General features: G+C 35.7%; 1 protein-coding gene across 8 annotated transcripts in view; it reads left to right on the top strand.

Moving 5' to 3' along the window:
* ANKIB1 (ankyrin repeat and IBR domain containing 1) overlaps nt 1–16,957 on the top strand; it is a 146,424-nt gene that overhangs the window by 69,822 nt on the left and 59,645 nt on the right. For 6 of the 8 annotated variants that reach the window (XM_064575290.1, XM_064575291.1, XM_064575289.1 and 3 more), the window contains 3 exons: nt 4,274–4,456; nt 12,838–12,888; nt 14,282–14,399. In XM_064575290.1, the coding sequence (XP_064431360.1) occupies nt 4,274–4,456; nt 12,838–12,888; nt 14,282–14,399 (352 nt within the window). The remainder of the gene's footprint in view (nt 1–4,273; nt 4,457–12,837; nt 12,889–14,281; nt 14,400–16,957) is intronic. The other 2 variants (XM_045864727.2, XM_045864726.2) reach the window with 1 other exon arrangement.

Genomic DNA, 16,957 nt, shown 5'->3' with positions numbered 1-16,957 from the left:
GGTAATCAGTCATGTGACATGCTGCAAAGAGGTAAAGCAAATAGAACACTAAGAGAGGCTGTTGAATTTGAGAGTACTAATGATTTTCAGAAATACTGTTTTAGTGAAATGGTCAGGGTAGACGTCAGACTGCTGGGAGTAATTGAGTCTTTTGCTAAGGAAGTAGAGAGACAGTGGGTGTCTGTCACTAATTTGAAAAATGTGGCTGAGAAAGAAAGGAAAATATTAGGAAAGTAACTGGAAGGATAACAGAATTAAGATAAAGAACGCCTGTACCAGGAGCCCTTAGAAAGTCAGAGAGTGGAGATAGAGGGGTAATGGAGTGCTCGAGGTCACACAGGAAATAGAGATGATGAAATGGTAATTTTCAACTAGAACAGACTTCAGCAGTCATCTTGTTTTGTAACATCTTTTCTCAGGATTATATAAGCCTCATTTTACAGATGGACCTGTGTAAATTGAGACTTAAAGAAGTTAATTGATTTGTCCAGAGTCCCAGCTCTTTAGATTATGGATCAAAGGGGTGGAAGGGATTTGTCTTATGTACTAGGGGCTGTCCTACCCCTCTTTCTCTGAGATTGGAAACAGAAAGGAAGGCAAAATAAATGAACAGATGTGTTGAGATAGTGATAATTGGATGTTTCTTTTAAGGTAGAACATTTTATGTACCACCGAGTGTGCCAGAGAGGCTAAAAATCACATTTGAATATTCAGTTCTCCTTGCTTTAAGAGTGAGGAAAATGATAGTTAGAATGTTTTGGTTGAAGCATTTAAAAACTCTCTCTTCAGAACCAGATATAACTCCCTTATTATATCAAAGCAAAACCCCTGACTTTTGCAGCATCCAGTTCACTAATATCCCTACCTAATACATCTTTCACTTATTGGTGTTCCCAACTTCATGCCCCAAATGTCAGTAAGCTGAAGCCCTTTTTTTAAGTACTGCTCCAGTGTCAAGCTCTACTGCCGTTTAGCTAGCTTCTGTACCAGAGGTACACAATGCTGATTTTCCTTGCCGAAACAAATGCTGCAAACGTGGACCGTGCATTTCATCACCAGTTACGAGTTTCTCTCCAGGTGCCAGTTGCAGCAATGAGATACAGGTCTTTGTAGTCACTTCACCTCCACTCCAGTCATTTGAGGACCCCTTTCAAAGACAGATTATCAATGAAGTCAAGAAATCTCACCCAAGTTCCAAGTATGTTCAACGGTGACTCTCAACAAGGACTTCTCACACATACCCTCTTCACACACCCATTTTTTTTAAACGCCAAAGAATGCAGTCTATACTCCAGCATATCCTTTTAAGAAGGTTCCCCTTACCAATATTCCAGAATGGCACAACCTCTTAAATTTTGTTGTCTTTCCTTTTGTTAAAGACTGGGGCATTAAGTTAAAGATGATTTATCTTCTTCGCTAATATTTAGAATCTCTTCTGTGGTAATATCTGTTGTAAAGTAAACCAAATCATGGCTTTGAAAGCTTTCCCAGTGTGCATTTCAGAAATCATTTTCTGCTACTCTAAATAAAGAACCAGAAAATGAAGTTGGCTCTCCTAATTCCATAGTAGTCAGAAGCAAATAGTTAATTCTGTTAGGATTGGCTAAGCTGTGGAGCAAGCAGAAAGGCTAAAAACAGTAATAGACTCTGCTAAAGGTATGGTAAGTCTGTGGACTTTCTACAAGTCCCCAGTACCTCAGTATGTTAGGTCATATAAATATATCCATTTCAACAGCAACATAGGTAGTAGTCTAGGGTCACTGCTTATCAAGATTTTTTTTTTTAAAGATTTTATTCCTTTATTTGAGAGAGAGAGAATGCGCGTGCAAGAGAGAGCAGGGGGAGGGGCAGAGGGAGAGGGAGAAGCAGACTCCCCGCTGAGCAGGGAGCCCAACACGGGGCTCGATCCCAGGACTCTGAGATCACAACCTGAGCCACAGGCAGACGCTTAACTGACTGACCCCTCAAATTTTCATGTGCATAAGAATCTCTTGAACATCAGAATCAGATTCGGATTCAGAGGCCTAGAGTGGGAGGGGTTTGGGTGGTTATGCTGAGATTCAGCATTTCTTTTTTTTTTTAAAGATTTTATCCATTTATTTGAGAGAGAGAGAATGAGAAAGAACACATGAGAGGGGGGAGTGTCAGAGGGAGAAGCAGACTCCCCGCCGAGCAGGGAGCCCGATGCGGGACTCGATCCAGGGACTCCAGGATCATGACCTGAGCCGAAGGCAGTCGCTTAACCAACTGAGCCACCCAGGCGCCCCTGAGATTCAGCATTTCTAACAAACTCCCAGGTAGTACTACTGATCCCCAGACTTTGACTAGAGAGGTTCTGGGTGGTAAATAGCATCTAATATGACCTTGCCCTCAGGCTCTAGAATGTGGCTGCAACAGTGACTGCTTAGAGCTATGCCTAGCAAGTTTGTTTTTTGTAAAGGGCCAGGTGTGAAGAGTAAATATTTTGCACTTTGTGGCCATTAGCCATATTCTTCTTGATTTGTTTCTATGCTTGCTTTTACAATTAAAAAAAAATTTTTTTAACCGTTTTAGCTCTGAGGTATACTCTCAGCCTCAAGCAAGAAGCTAAAGTCATATCCATTGGGCTTGTCAAATTAGCCCATGGCTCTCAGCCCCGACATTGATAGAAGTCCCTTATTTCATCAGGCCTCTTGGGATGACTACAGAGGAATCGTAAGGATTCCAATTCCAAAAGCAATAAAGGAACTTTGTAAGAAGAAGATCTCTATGTTTATTGGAGGGAGGGGAGATAAAATTATATGGAAGAAAACTACCTTTTTATTTGATGCCATAATAAATGAAAACTAAAGCTATTCATATTTAGATCATAAGTAAGATCTGAGTAGAACTTTACCGTGGACCCAGGATACATTTGACCTATTTTAATTTATGTGATCAGCCTATTCTGTGTGGCGGTACAATATCCAGTTACGGTTATAAGAAATTGGTCCAACTTGGGTGTGAATCCCAGTTCTTCTGCTTAATAGGTGGGTAGCTTTGGTTAAGTTACTTAACTTTTCTGAGACATCATAATGTCCCTGGGGTTGTTTATAAATAAGTGTGTGTATTTGAAATACTTAACATAGTGCTTGGAACTTAGAAGACAATAAATGGTGGCTGTTACTATGTTATTATGGTCATGACTGAATTGTATAAAAGAATCAGCTCCATGACTAATTGTCAGGATATTCTTTAAGGTAGATTATGTCCTAGATTATGGTCCTCATGGCATTTATGTCCTTCCTAATGTCTCTGCAGACATAATGGGGAAATTTGAACCGACAGCCTTTAGTAACAACATATTAAATTTTGCAAAACCATCAGAAACCTCAGTAGTAAACAAGTCAAGTCACTCTTCCATGTTTTGTTTTGTTTTGTTTTTACTCTTTCATGTATTTTTTTTTTCTTTCATGTATTTTTAAGGTGAGATTTCTTTGGGCAAAATCCCACCTTTAAAAATTGAAAGATTGGGACACCTGGGTGGCTCAGTCGTTGAGCGTCTGCCTTCGGCTCAGGTCATGATCCCAGAGTCCTGGGATCGAGCCCCGCATCAGGCTCCCTGCTCAGCAGGAAGCCTGCTTCTCCCTCTCCCACTCCCTCTGCTTGTGTTCCCTCTCTTGCTGTCTCTCTCTCTGTCAAATAAATAAAATCTTAAAATAAATAAATAAATAAAAATTGAAAGATTGTTTGATATAGTGTCTTCCCAGCTTGGTTATTAGTGCTTATTCTCATCACTTATTTTGAGGAATGTTGGAAACAGTTTTGCTTCAGTGATTTGCTCATCCTAATTTCAGTTCAGTGTTGGACTGGATAATGAGGATACAAATGAAAACTTTTGTCTGCCATGTCAGGCATTCAGGCATTAGTGGTAAAAGTAACAGTATCAGCAGTGTTCTTGTTTAAGAAAATTTATGGAAATTTATAAAATCTAAAGCATTGAGTAACCATAAAATGTTTTTATTTTTAAGTAAAACTTTATTTTTTTGATTGGACAGAATGTTTAAGTATTTCTTTTTAAAGTAATAAATTGGCTTTTGTTGTTATTGTTTTTAACCAAAGGAAATCATCCTAATAAACAAGACTTGCCGTCTTAAAATCAAAAGCCACTGGTATCTAAATAATTTTTGTCATTGCAAGTACTTACTTTTATGTTTTTGTTGTGTTTCATTATATTGTTAATTTTTTCAAATATGTGGCATGAAATAACTTGTTTAAATCTGTGGTTGCAAATTTTTGAAAAAATCTTTTTTAGCTTTTAGTAAAACATGGAGGAGACTTGTTTGCTGAGAATGAAAATAAAGACACTCCTTGTGATTGTGCTGAAAAGCAACACCATAAAGATTTGGCTCTCAATCTAGAATCACAAATGGTATTCTCACGAGATCCTGAAGCTGAAGAAATAGAAGCTGAATATGCTGCATTAGACAAACGAGAGGTAAGGTTTTATTTGTTTTTTTTTTAATAAAAAAATTATATGGATTTTTTTCTTTTCATAAGTACTAATCTTATTATATGGCTTTCATGTTAAATTTTATTTTTCTACTTTAGAATCCAATTCATGTGGTCTTTGCAGTGTGCTTAATTAACACCCTGTCATCTACATAGCCATGATATGAAAATACAGGTAGAAAACCTAGAAATGGTAACTGTCCTCTAACATATGTAAATATGTTTACTTATTTATTTATTTATTTTTAATTATTTGAGAGAGAACCCCGTGCACAGGGTAGGGGGAGGGGCAGAGGGAGAGAGAAATTGAAGTAGACTCCGCGCTGAGCGTGGCACCCTACACAGGGCTCAATCTCACGACCCTGAGATCTGACCTGAGCCGAAACCAAGAGTTGGACGCTTAAGTGCCACCGAGGCATCCCTGTTTACTTACATTTCAATAGAGAGGCTGATGTGTGCGAAACATTGTTCCCTTAGCTTCTGGGACATTGTTCTTTGGTTTCCTTTGGGTCTTTCTTGTTTCAATAAATAGTACCTCCGTACTGAGTTGCTCAAGCATAAATGGTCAAGCTTTCTTGATTCCTCACTTCTTATGTCCAGACAATCTGGGAATCTTGTCAGTTTTACCTCCAGAAGTATAATCTAGATCCATTTACTCTTCCTGGTCTCTACTCCTACCTTCCAAGGCCCTCTCCATCTGAGTTTCCTAACTGGCCTCCTTCTTTCTGTTTTGGTCCCCTTAGAATCCATTTTGTACACATAAGCCAGAGAGACATTTTTAAACTTAAATTAGATCATATAAATCACTTAAATTACTCAGTGACTTTTCATTGTACTTAGAATAAAATGCAAACTGTTTGCTCAGATACAAGACCTTATATGGTCTCACCACTACCTACCTCTCCCAACATCATCTCAGATCTTTCTCCCCAGCTCATTTTGCTCTGATTATAATACGTAGAGTACACTGAGGCTTTTGCATTTGCTGTTTCCTATATCAGAAATCTTCTCCCAGTTTTTCTCTTGGCTGGCTCAGTAGTTCTTCAGAGAGGCAATCTTGGACTATTCTTTCACAAATAGGTCCCTCTCCTTCTATTATTCTTTACCATAATACCCTGTCTATTTTTTATAACACTTAACACATGCTATAATTATTTTATGTATTTATTCATTTTTTACTTTTCTTTCCTATTAGACTATCAACTCCATGAGGGCCAGAATCATAACTGCCTTAATCAACAGAGTATTTTCAGTGTCTGACACAGTGGACATCCATAGAAGTATTAAGTAAATTATAAGACACAATAAATGTTTTCCTCCCCAAATTATTCTGGTTCCTCCATGTTCAATGCCAACTTGATTCTAAAAGGACTTATACTAACTATTGTTTCTATGTGTTCAGAAAAATAATTGTATTGTTTGGGTTTTTTCCCCAAGAATTCCCAACAGTTTTTGAACTTATGTATTCCAGATTGTTAAAGGAACTGAGTTTCTTGGAATTCAGAAATTTATATTTCTTTACCCTTTGTGTTTCTTAGGTTAGGTTATTTTATGGGAATGCTTATTCAGATTAAGTACACATAGAAAGGGAGGCAGATGTCCTAAGCACTTTCACATGGTTGTTGAATCTACACAGTAACAGTCAATAACAGTTATGCTCCCTTCTTTTTTTAAGTGAGGAAGATAAATCAGAAAATAGTTGAATAATGTACCAGGATCAAAGTGAGCTAAACCTGATTCTTCTGACTTCTCTATTTGCTATACTGCCTACCTTTTCATAATCCATCATCTTGAGTCAGACATAAAAACTATTACTGTAATAATATAATAATTTAGTCAGAAGACAACATTTGATCAATAATATTCTAGAAATAATGTGATGTGATTAAATTGAAAGACATTTGTGACTATATTCAGGCTTTTTTATCAAAGATACTATCTTAACATAAGTAAATCAGAAAATAATAGTATTCGTTTTCAATTGATTGAAGATCTAAATGAACTTAATATAACTATAATAAACTATTGAGTTAAAAAGAAGTTACAGAATAGTTTGATAAGACTAGTATGTATTGAGAGAAAATTGAAGTATACCAAAATGGTAATCATGGTTATGGATAATTTTTTTACCATTATTATTTTTTCTATTTGCATGCATTTCTTAAAAGTTATAATGAGCATTTATTGCTAAAAAAATATAAAAAATTTCCTCCTTTCTGACTCTACCCCCACAGTGGTAACAGTTTCTTGTGTGTGCTACCAGACTTAAGCAAACATATGTGATATAGAATGTTGAATGCAAAAGTAAGGTCATATAGTATATTGAGTTCTGCTAAAATATTTTTAAATTTTTTTTAATTGAAGTATAGTTGACACACAGTGTTACATTAGTTTCAGTTCTACAAAATAGTGATTCAACAAGTTTATGTATTAGGCTGTGCTCACTACAAATATATGGTCACCATAAATTGCTACCATGTCACCATACAATGCTATTATAATACCATTGACTTGATTCCCTATACTGTACCTTTTATTCCTGTGACTTATTCATTCCACAACTGGAAGCCTATTCCTCCCACTCCCCTTCACCCATTTTGCCCACCGCCCCCCCAACATCCCTCCCTCTGGCAACCATTAGTTCTCTGTATTTATGGGTATTTTTCTGCTTTTTGTTTGTTTATTCATTTGGGCTTTTTTTTAGATTCCACATATAAGTGAAATCATGATATTTGTCTTTCTCTGTCAGACTTATTTCACTTAGCGTAATACCCTCTAGATCCATCAAAGTTGTTATAAATTGCAAGAGCTCATCCTTTTTTACAGCTGAGTAATATTCCATCAGGTATGTATATGTACACCACATCTTTACCCATTCATCTATCAGTGGGCACTTGGGTTGCTTCCATATCTTGGCTATTGTAAGTAATGCTGTAGTAAACATAGGGGTACATATATCTTTTCAAATTAGTGTTTTTGAGTTCTTTAGGTAAATACCCAGTAGTGGAATTACTGGGTCATATGGTATTTCTATTTTTAATTTTTTGAGGAACCTCCATACTGTTTTCCACAGTGGCTGCACCAATTTACATTCCTACAAACAGTGCACGAGGCTTCCTTTTTCTCCACATCCTCACCAACTCTAAAATAGTTTTTCAACTTAACAATATATCATTAACATCTTTCCTAAGTCAGAACATGTGATCTACATATTTTAGCCATTTACTGACGAATTTAGATATTTTTTATTATTAAAAACAAGGCTAAAGTGAATATCTACTTGTTACATACATATCTTTATCCAGTTGTGTGATTATTCTGGTTTAAAACATGGATCTAAAGCCACACTGACTGGATTCATATCTTACCCCCATGACTGACTTATTATATGACCTTGAGTAGTTTATTCAGTCTCTCTGCTTCAGTTTCTTCTTCCTTAAAATGGAGATTATAATGGTCCCTACTTTGTACAGAGTTGTAGTGATCCTTAAATGAGTTAATATATGTAAATACTTAGAACAGTACCTGGGTCATTATGTGTGTTATCTAAATGTATGCTATTATAATCATGATCATCATTATTGTTAATGGATGTGTATACACACTTTAAAAGTATATTCTCTATAAATGTGTAGAAATTGGTTTGATGGATCTTGAAATATATACATTTAAGATGCTGTTAAACTGTCCTAAAAGATTATATCAATTTATTTTCTTCTAGTAGCTTATTAAAGAATATTAAATATTAAGATATTAAAGAATATTAAGAATATAAATATTAAGAATATTAAAGAATTTCCTCACATTTCTGCTAGCATTAGATATTATCATTGTTTTTATTTTTTGCTAGTTTAGACAAATGGTACCTATTTGAATTTATTTATTTGATTATTCTGTGAATTGATTATTTATTTGCTTTTTTCCCTATGGATTGTGTTTTCTTAATGCTTTCCAAGAAAACTTTGTGTATTTTTCTGTATCCTACATTTTTCACTTAGGATATTCACAGATGTAAATTTTTCTTTCTCTATGGCTTCTGAATTTTTTTCATGTTAATATTATAATATATGCCCCTATATTTTTTCTAGTTTTATAGTTTTGTTTTAATCCATATTAGATTATTTTAGTCTATTATTTCAAAATGTAAAAAACAATACTTTTGTAACTACTTACACACAAATGTTTATAGCAGCACTATTCATAATAACCAAAAGTTGAAGACAACCCAAATCTCTATCAACAAATGACTGGATAAATAGTGTGTGGTATACATATACAGTGGTATATTACTCAGTCATAAAAAGGAAAGAAGTACTAACACATGCTACAATATGGGTCAATCTCAGAAACATTGTGCTATGTAAAAGAAGGCAGACAAAAAGGTCACATGTTAAGTAACTCCATTTATATGAAATATCCAGACTAGGTAAATCCATAGAGACAGAAAGCACACTAGTGTTTGCCAGTGTCAGGGAGGAGGAATGACTAGGGAGTGACTCCTTAATGGGTATGGAGTTTTATTTTGGGATGGTAAGAATGTTTGGGAATTAGATACATATGGTGGTTGTACAACACTGTTGAACTGAATTGTACATTTTAAAATTGGGTTTTTTGGGGGGCGCCTCGGTGGCTCAGATGGTTAAGCGTCTGCCTTCGGCTCAGGTCATGATCCCAGGGTCCTGGGATCGAGCCCCGCATCGGGCTCCCTGCTTGGCTCTCTGTCAAATAAATAAATAAAATAAAATCTTAATATATTATAAATAAATATAATATAAAATAATATATTATTATTTTATAATATAAAATATTATATATTTATATTAAAATTATAATATTATATAAAATATAATATTATTTTATAATATAAAATAAATAAATAAAATCTTAATAAAATAAAATAAAATTGGGTTTTTTGGGGGCGCCTGGGTGGCTCAGTTGGTTAAGTGACTGCCTTCGGCTCAGGTCATGATCCCGGGGTCCTGGGATGGAGCCCCGCATCGGGCTCCCTGATCACCGGGAAGCCTGCTTCTCCCTCTCCCACTCCCCCTGCTTGTGTTCTCTCTCATGCTGTCTCTCTCTCTCTCTGTCAATTAAATAAATAAATAAAATCTTTAAAAAATAAATAAAATAGGGTTTTTTTTAAAAAATGTTATTTATTTGAGAGAGAGAGAGAGGGAAAGCACAAGTGGGGGTGGGGAAGCAGAGGGGGAGGGAGAAGCAGACTCCCCGCTGAGCAGGGAGCCCAACATGGGGCTCTATCCCAGGACCCTGAGCTCATGACCTGAGCCGAAGGCAGATGCTTAAATGACTCCGCCACCTAGGCACCCCTAAAATTGTTATTTTTAAGTAATGTGTGTTTCATAACAATTTAAAAAAATAATACCAAAAAACAATGCTTTCTTTAAAATTCATTTTATACCTTCTGCTTTGACCCTAATCAACTTTTGGATTATCCTGCCTATGCTAATAGTTTTACATGGCCTGCTATGTAATTGTATTAAACTACATAATTAGGTAGTTTAAAAGATTCATATTCCCGAGGTGTCTATTTTAATTAAGTTTCTCAATTCAGTTAATGATCTGGACACTGTATAATATTATATCTCTATAATTTCTTCTTGATACATTTTAATTCTTTCCTTCAGATTAGTTTATAAATGGATAAAATCTATTTCTTCATCCCATCACTGAACAAAACTCTTGAGTGACTGACTGCTCTGCCAGACACTGTTTTAGGAGCTTGAGGATACAGTGAAGAACAAAAATAAGCCCCTGCCCTCTAGGTGCTTATGTTCTAGCATCGATATAGACGCACATAAATAAGGTTAAAAAGTAAATACAATTTGTGAGAGTGGTAACTGCTATAAGGAAATAAAAACAAGGTGATGTGTTGGAGTGATGGCTGGGAAGAGTGTATTTAATTTACATAAACCTTTACAGACAGAACAGAGAAACTAGTGAGTGTTGGACCTAGTTGGGGTCAGGCTCTGTAGGAGTAGACTGTGTGACTGTATGTGGGTAAATGAAGGGAAGACAAACAATATGTTGCTCTGAAAGCCATCGAAAGAATTCCCGCCTCCCAGTTCCTCTCCCAGTTTATAACTCAGGAAAACTCAGGCTCTTTTTCTGACAGGGAACGCATATGGTGGACATGGCCTTAGCTGGCTTCCCTGGTGTGCAGGTCTAGCCTACTGTGCGAGAGCAGCTGCCTTCCTCTTAGATCAAAGTACAGATCAGGGTGGACCAGGCCTTAAGTCCAGGGGAGAGCAGCTGAGTAAGAAGAGAGGAAACTGAAAGAAGGGGAAAGGTCTGAGAATCCTAAGACTTTCTCTTCCAGGCTAAGCTCATGGATCAGCTAATGAGAGATTGATATTAGGAGGAATTGGAAATAATTCTCTTTGTTCCAAGTGCCTTTCACATCTTCTAAAATTAAAGCAATTACTAATACATTTAGGTAAATGAGTACCTGTTTTTCGTTTTTTAACAATAAGTATGTTTTACCTATATAATTGGGGAAAGCTGTTTTCATTGTGGAAAGAAATAAAAACAAATTCTTCTTTCATAAATACTTTGTCATAGTCTTTTCTGAAAGTTTTTGAAGATGCTATCACTTTATACATGATAGTCAAAGAGGTACAGTTTTTATATTGGGATCTTTCACATTTTTTCAGTGATATTTTTTCAGTGGTATTTTGGTAGCAGAAGTATGCACGGATGCAAAAGAGGTACTTTTATTTGCTCTTACCTTTTTAAATTAGTTTCCGTTTTCTTTCTATGTATCAGTACTGACTGCTTTGAAGGTTATTGCTAGATTGTGTTTAATCTGAAAATAGAAGCAGTTTATCTTTGCAACAAGAAAGAGAAAGGCACCTTCATTTTAATCCTTCTTACAGAAGAGAGGGCTAGTGCCCACTTGGGACTGAGCAATGTATTGAAATGCTTCACATGACCTAATTACAGTTCTGTTGCAGAGATTTCGGAGTGAATATGTTATGTGTTCATGAAGGCAATATGTCTTTCTCCTTCAAGAACTATTTTTCTTCCATTGTAACCTAAATTTAAAACTGAATTTTTTTAAACTTAAATCTATGTAGATTGCTTTATACGATCTCTTTTTTAACCTATCTAGAATCAAATCTCATTTGGCTCACATAAATAAAGTAGAATGATAGCTAATCTAAAAAAGAGCATTTAGACCGGGTATTATAAGGAAGTGTTGAATCACTGCATTGTACACCTGAAACTAATATTACACTCTATGTCAACTATAATTCAAATAAAAACTTAAAAAATAAAAAGAATATTTAGGAAATAATACCAGGAAATATACAATTGCCACCACTAGGAATATCAAGAAATACCTATTCTCATTGCTGAGGCAGGAGAGGTACCTGGAATCCCAAGTCTGAACTTGGAACACATTTTTTAGAAGTAATGTTCTACATAGTATGTAAGTTCTATACTGGAGTGAGTACTATAAATTTAACCATAAAAGGATTTCTTAGATTTTTGCAAGGGAAAGTGTGGTTCATAAATTAGCTGAAAAGCAAACTGTACATGGTAATTTGGGGATTATAAAGGTCAGGAAATTTGTCAGATCAACTGAGAAAAATTATCCCTATTGAATAGAATCCTATTCATAAGTGGTTAAATAAGAATTGGTGAAAGGAGGGCGCCTGAGTGGCTCAGTCGATTAAGCCTCCAACTCTTGGTTTTGGCTCAGGTCATAATCTCAGGGGTATGAGATCAAGCCCCCTCCCTTCCCCATTGGGCTCCCCATTCAGTGGGGAGTCTGCTCTGCCTCTCTCCCTCTCCTTCTGCCCCTTCCCCTACGTGTGCAGTCTCTTTCTCTCTCAAATAAATCTTAAAAAAAACAAAATTGGTGAAATGGTTTCCACGATACCCCCCCAAAAATGAAGCAAGAAATACAGTATCTTATTCTAAAATATCTGTAAATCAGCTAAAATGGATGAGGTTTGCTAATTGCCCAGAGTTCTCTGGAGACTGTGATACGTGCTGCAAGAGGACATCCTCAATTCTTGGGAATTTCTACTGTTTTTTAAGCTTTCGTCTTTGTCCTTTAGTCTATGCTTACTGTAGTAAGCTGGTTAACAACTGTTTAAAAGAATTGAAATAGATAATTCATCAATGTTAATAACACAATATTGAGTAAAAATAAAAGGAAATTGTCTAAATATATATAATGTTATGCTATAATGTTATGACAACCATACATCAAATTCATGATAGTGATTTCCATAGGCAAGGATGGGGAGACTTAGGGAAATGTAATGGGGAAAACATGTCATGGATTATTTTAGCTTTTACATAATCCTCCCCCTTGTCCCCTCGGTCTGTTACCTGCAGCCAACTGCAATCCAGAAGCAAATGATCTTCCTTCTGACATATCCTCAGAAGGTCAGTAGTAGCCTAACACTATATCATAATGCCTATGTTATTCACCTCACTTGATCTCATCACACAGGCATCTTATCATCTCACTTCACAAGAAGGGTGAGCACAGTCCATAAGATATTTTGAGAGAAACTATATTCGTACAACAATTACAGTGTATTATAATTGTTCTGTTTTATTATTGTTAATCTCTTACTGTGCCTAATTTATAAATTAAACTTTATCGTAAGTATGTATGTATAGGGAACAACAGTATACATATATAGGGTTCAGTACTATCCATGGTTTCTGGGATCCATGGTGGGGAGTATTGGGACACACATTCCCTAATGGATGAGGGTGGAGGGGAGACTACTGTATAAAATTTTGCTTCTTTTGTTTCATTTTGTTTTAAAAAGGACTTGAAACAAGTATGACCAAAATGTTAACAGTAATTGTTTCTGAGTAGTGAAACACTTGTAATTTATATTCTTTATATGTTTTCTGTTAAAAGCAAACAAAGATAAAAGATAACAAAAGAATAAAAAACTTGAGACAATATAGTACCTATATAAAGAAAACTATATTTATAGTACCTATATAAAGAGCATTAATGAACACATGAATAAAGAGAGATAATATGTTTACGATAAGAACTCTGAATAGTATGGCATAGTCACATTTCCCCAGGTTAATTAAGAAGTATCATATAATGCCACTAATAATCCAAATTAGATCTTAATAAATGTAAATGTTTGGTGGTTCAGTGGTTAAACTCAATGAACAGGGCGCCTGGGTGGCTCAGTCGTTAGACGTCTGCCTTCCGCTCAGGTCATGATCCCAGGGTCCTGGGATCGAGCCCCACATCGGGCTCCCTGCTCAGCGGGGAGTCTGCTTCTCCCTCTCCTACTCCCTCTGCTTGTGTTCCTGCTCTTGCTGTCTCTGTCTCTGTCAAATAAATAAATAAAATCTTTAAAAAAAAAAAAACAAAACTCAATGAACATATATATTTACATATATAATTGGTTTGTAAAAAGCAAAGACTGGATAAAAATACTTGAGAACTTTAGTCATGATTATTGCTCAATGGTGGTATTACAGGTTTTTATTTCGAATTATTTTTTGTATTACCCAAATTTTTAAAATTGTAAGATGGTTTGTCATTATAGTATGGTGCCTTTATTTTAGAATAATAAGGTTGCATGAGCCTTGGCATTCCACTTTCTAGCTTATAAAAGACTTGTGAAACAGTAGTTTGAGGTCCATGATAGTGGAGCACACAGACCTTTTTAACTTCAGTAATCAAAGTGAAACAGGAAGATTGAATTAAATGATTATCATATATATTTGTTTATAGGCATTTAGGATTTCCCAAGAGTATAACAGCCAACTTAACTTGATTTTCTTCTTTTCAAAGCCATATGAAGGATTAAGGCCTCAGGATCTTCGTAGATTGAAAGATATGCTTATTGTGGAGACTGCAGACATGCTTCAGGCTCCACTGTTTACTGCTGAAGCTTTACTTCGAGCTCATGGTAATGAAAAATGTCTTATGCTTCTGATAACATGAGTGCCTTTTGAAACTTTTCAGAGTTAAAATATGGCTATTTTACTATTTCAATATAAAACAAAATAGTTTGTTAAACAAGCCTAAATTGTTTTTTGTGTAGTGGTTACTGCGGTACCCAGCATCCTCAGAACATTCTGTATTTTGGAGTGTGAATTGGCTATAAATCATAGAGGAGAAATAGGAAATTTGTGTTTAAAAACCAAGCTACTAAATGATCTTATGGATTGTCTAATTTTAGAAATGTGCCTGACTTAAGCGGGGTTGAAAGTTGGAATCCATAGTCCTAATCCTAGTTTTAACATTCATTTTTACTAAAGTCAATTAAATACCTAACAGTTGTGTTATTAGTACTGTCAGTTATATTCATTTTATATAAAAGCTGTTTCTCACCATGAAGTGTACAAAGCGAAATTATGGAGTCAATACAAGAATGTACTATTCCTTTTAAGTTTTTTTTGCGAGGGGGGGTTGTTGTTGTTGTTGTTTTAAGGACATTAACAACTTTACTTAGGAAAACTACTCAGCTTGTTTTAAGTTCTCTGTGATACTTAAGGCAGCCATTCTGGTAGTTGTCACATGCTGAATTGGACCCTGTCATTGCACAGTTCGTATGTGATATTTTGGGTGGTTTCAAAGATAAGTTTTTTCTGATTTAAAAATTATTTTTAAAAAGAGAAAGGTAAATGTCTCTTCTGCCTGGTTTACCTGTCTATTTGAACTATAAGTCTGTCACCTATACTAAAATAGAATGTCGGGGCGCATGGGTGACTCAGTCATTAAGCGTCTACTTTCAGCTCAGGTCATGGTCCCAGGGTCCTGGGATTGAGCCCCGCATCGGGCTCCCTGCTCGGCCGGGAGCCTGCTTCTCCCTCCCCCATTCCCCCTGCTTGTGTTCCCTCTCTCGCTGTGTCTCTCTCTGTCAAATAAATAAAATCTTTAAAAAATAATAATAATTTAAAATAAAATAAAATAGAATGTCAACTTCTAAAATTTTTTATATAATTGTTTGATCAGAAGAAAATTTAAAATTCCATATTTCATCATCCCTTGGTCATCACTGTGAATAATTTGATATATAACTTTCTAGAATCCCTACCTCAAATATCAAATATTGATATTTCCCAGGGTTCTGTACTTGAGATTATTTCCACTTTATATACCAGTGGCTCGTAAATTTTAGTATAAATAAGGATTACCTGAGAAACTAACCGGAGAGTCCTAGACTATTTCTGGAGAGTCTAGGTCATTAGGTGAGGGGTGAGGCTTAAAAATACAAGTTGTAAAGACGCCTACAAGTGGACCAGTCTCAGAGAAGCATTGCTATACACATTTATCTATTGAAACCAAAGGTTTCAAAAATCATCCAAACAATAAAGTATATCTACAACCTGACTTTAATAAAGTATTTGAGGTTGGGTTTCTAAATGTCTGTTTAACATTTTTTCCTCAATCTAAGGATGTCCACACCTAAACTCCTCTTTTCTCCCACTGTCTTGATGCACGAGCGTCACATTCATCAAACTACCCTGCCAGAAATGTGAAAGTCATACTTCACTCCTCCGTGCTTGTTACATTTGGCCACGGTCTCATCATTTCTTAAGTGTCTCTCATCTTCCCATCCCCGGCTCCAGCTCCCTCTCCAGCTCTTTCCATTCCCATTGCCACTGAGTTAAATTCAGGCTGTCATTAGTTTCCATCTAAATCATAGTCTCCTGAGTCGTGGTCTCCGGTGTTGTCATTCTTCTTTTACCCTATTAATTTTTCATATTGCCATTAGACTGTTCTTTTAAAATGCACATTGGAGCATGTCACTCCCTCGCTGAAAAACCCTTCACTACCTTTCCACAGACTTAAAACCATCTAAACTCTTTAGTAGACCTTCATGACCCAGATTTCTTTACCTGGGCTGTCATCTCCCCCTTTCTTTAATTACCCACTCTTGCTTGTCCTTAGTAACCACATCTTCCAGGAAACCTTTTCTGCTTATGTGTTCCCAAGTCTGCACTGAGACCCTTCCTGTCTATTCCTACTACATCCTGTGTCATACAGTTAGAATACAGTTTTATAGTAATCTCTTTATTTGCTTTTCCTCTAGATTAACCTGGGAGGTCTTAGAGGGAAGCTTTTAATGTTTTTTGTTTCCACAGTACCTGACATACATTAAGCTCTCAGAAAAAGGTTATAGAATGAATAATATATAATAAATAATATACCTGAAGTGTTATTTATATATACGTTACTCCTGCACACATTCCATTGTCCAGAATTCAGTCAGTTGGCCACACTTAACTGCAAGCAACAGTTCTACACTGAAGCATTTTTTGTATACTTATAACCATTTCTGGGTAATGTATCATAACTCTGAGTAACAATATATAGAGAATCTAAGTTATATGAAGTATCACAGTCTAAGTTACAATATATAAAGAATCTAATCTAACTTTACCAAAAATTTTTTAAAGGAACATTTTCATCTCTATTTGTTTACATTGTGTCATCAAGTATTATTAAATGATCAATTCC

This window comes from Mirounga angustirostris, unplaced genomic scaffold (genome assembly GCF_029215605.1).
Source record: "Mirounga angustirostris isolate CCGP_5_RB_7025 unplaced genomic scaffold, mMirAng1.0.hap1 SCAF_12, whole genome shotgun sequence".
Lineage (NCBI taxonomy): Eukaryota > Metazoa > Chordata > Mammalia > Carnivora > Phocidae > Mirounga > Mirounga angustirostris.
Note: the sequence above shows the minus strand (reverse complement) of the source record. Positions and strands in the feature narration are given on the sequence as shown.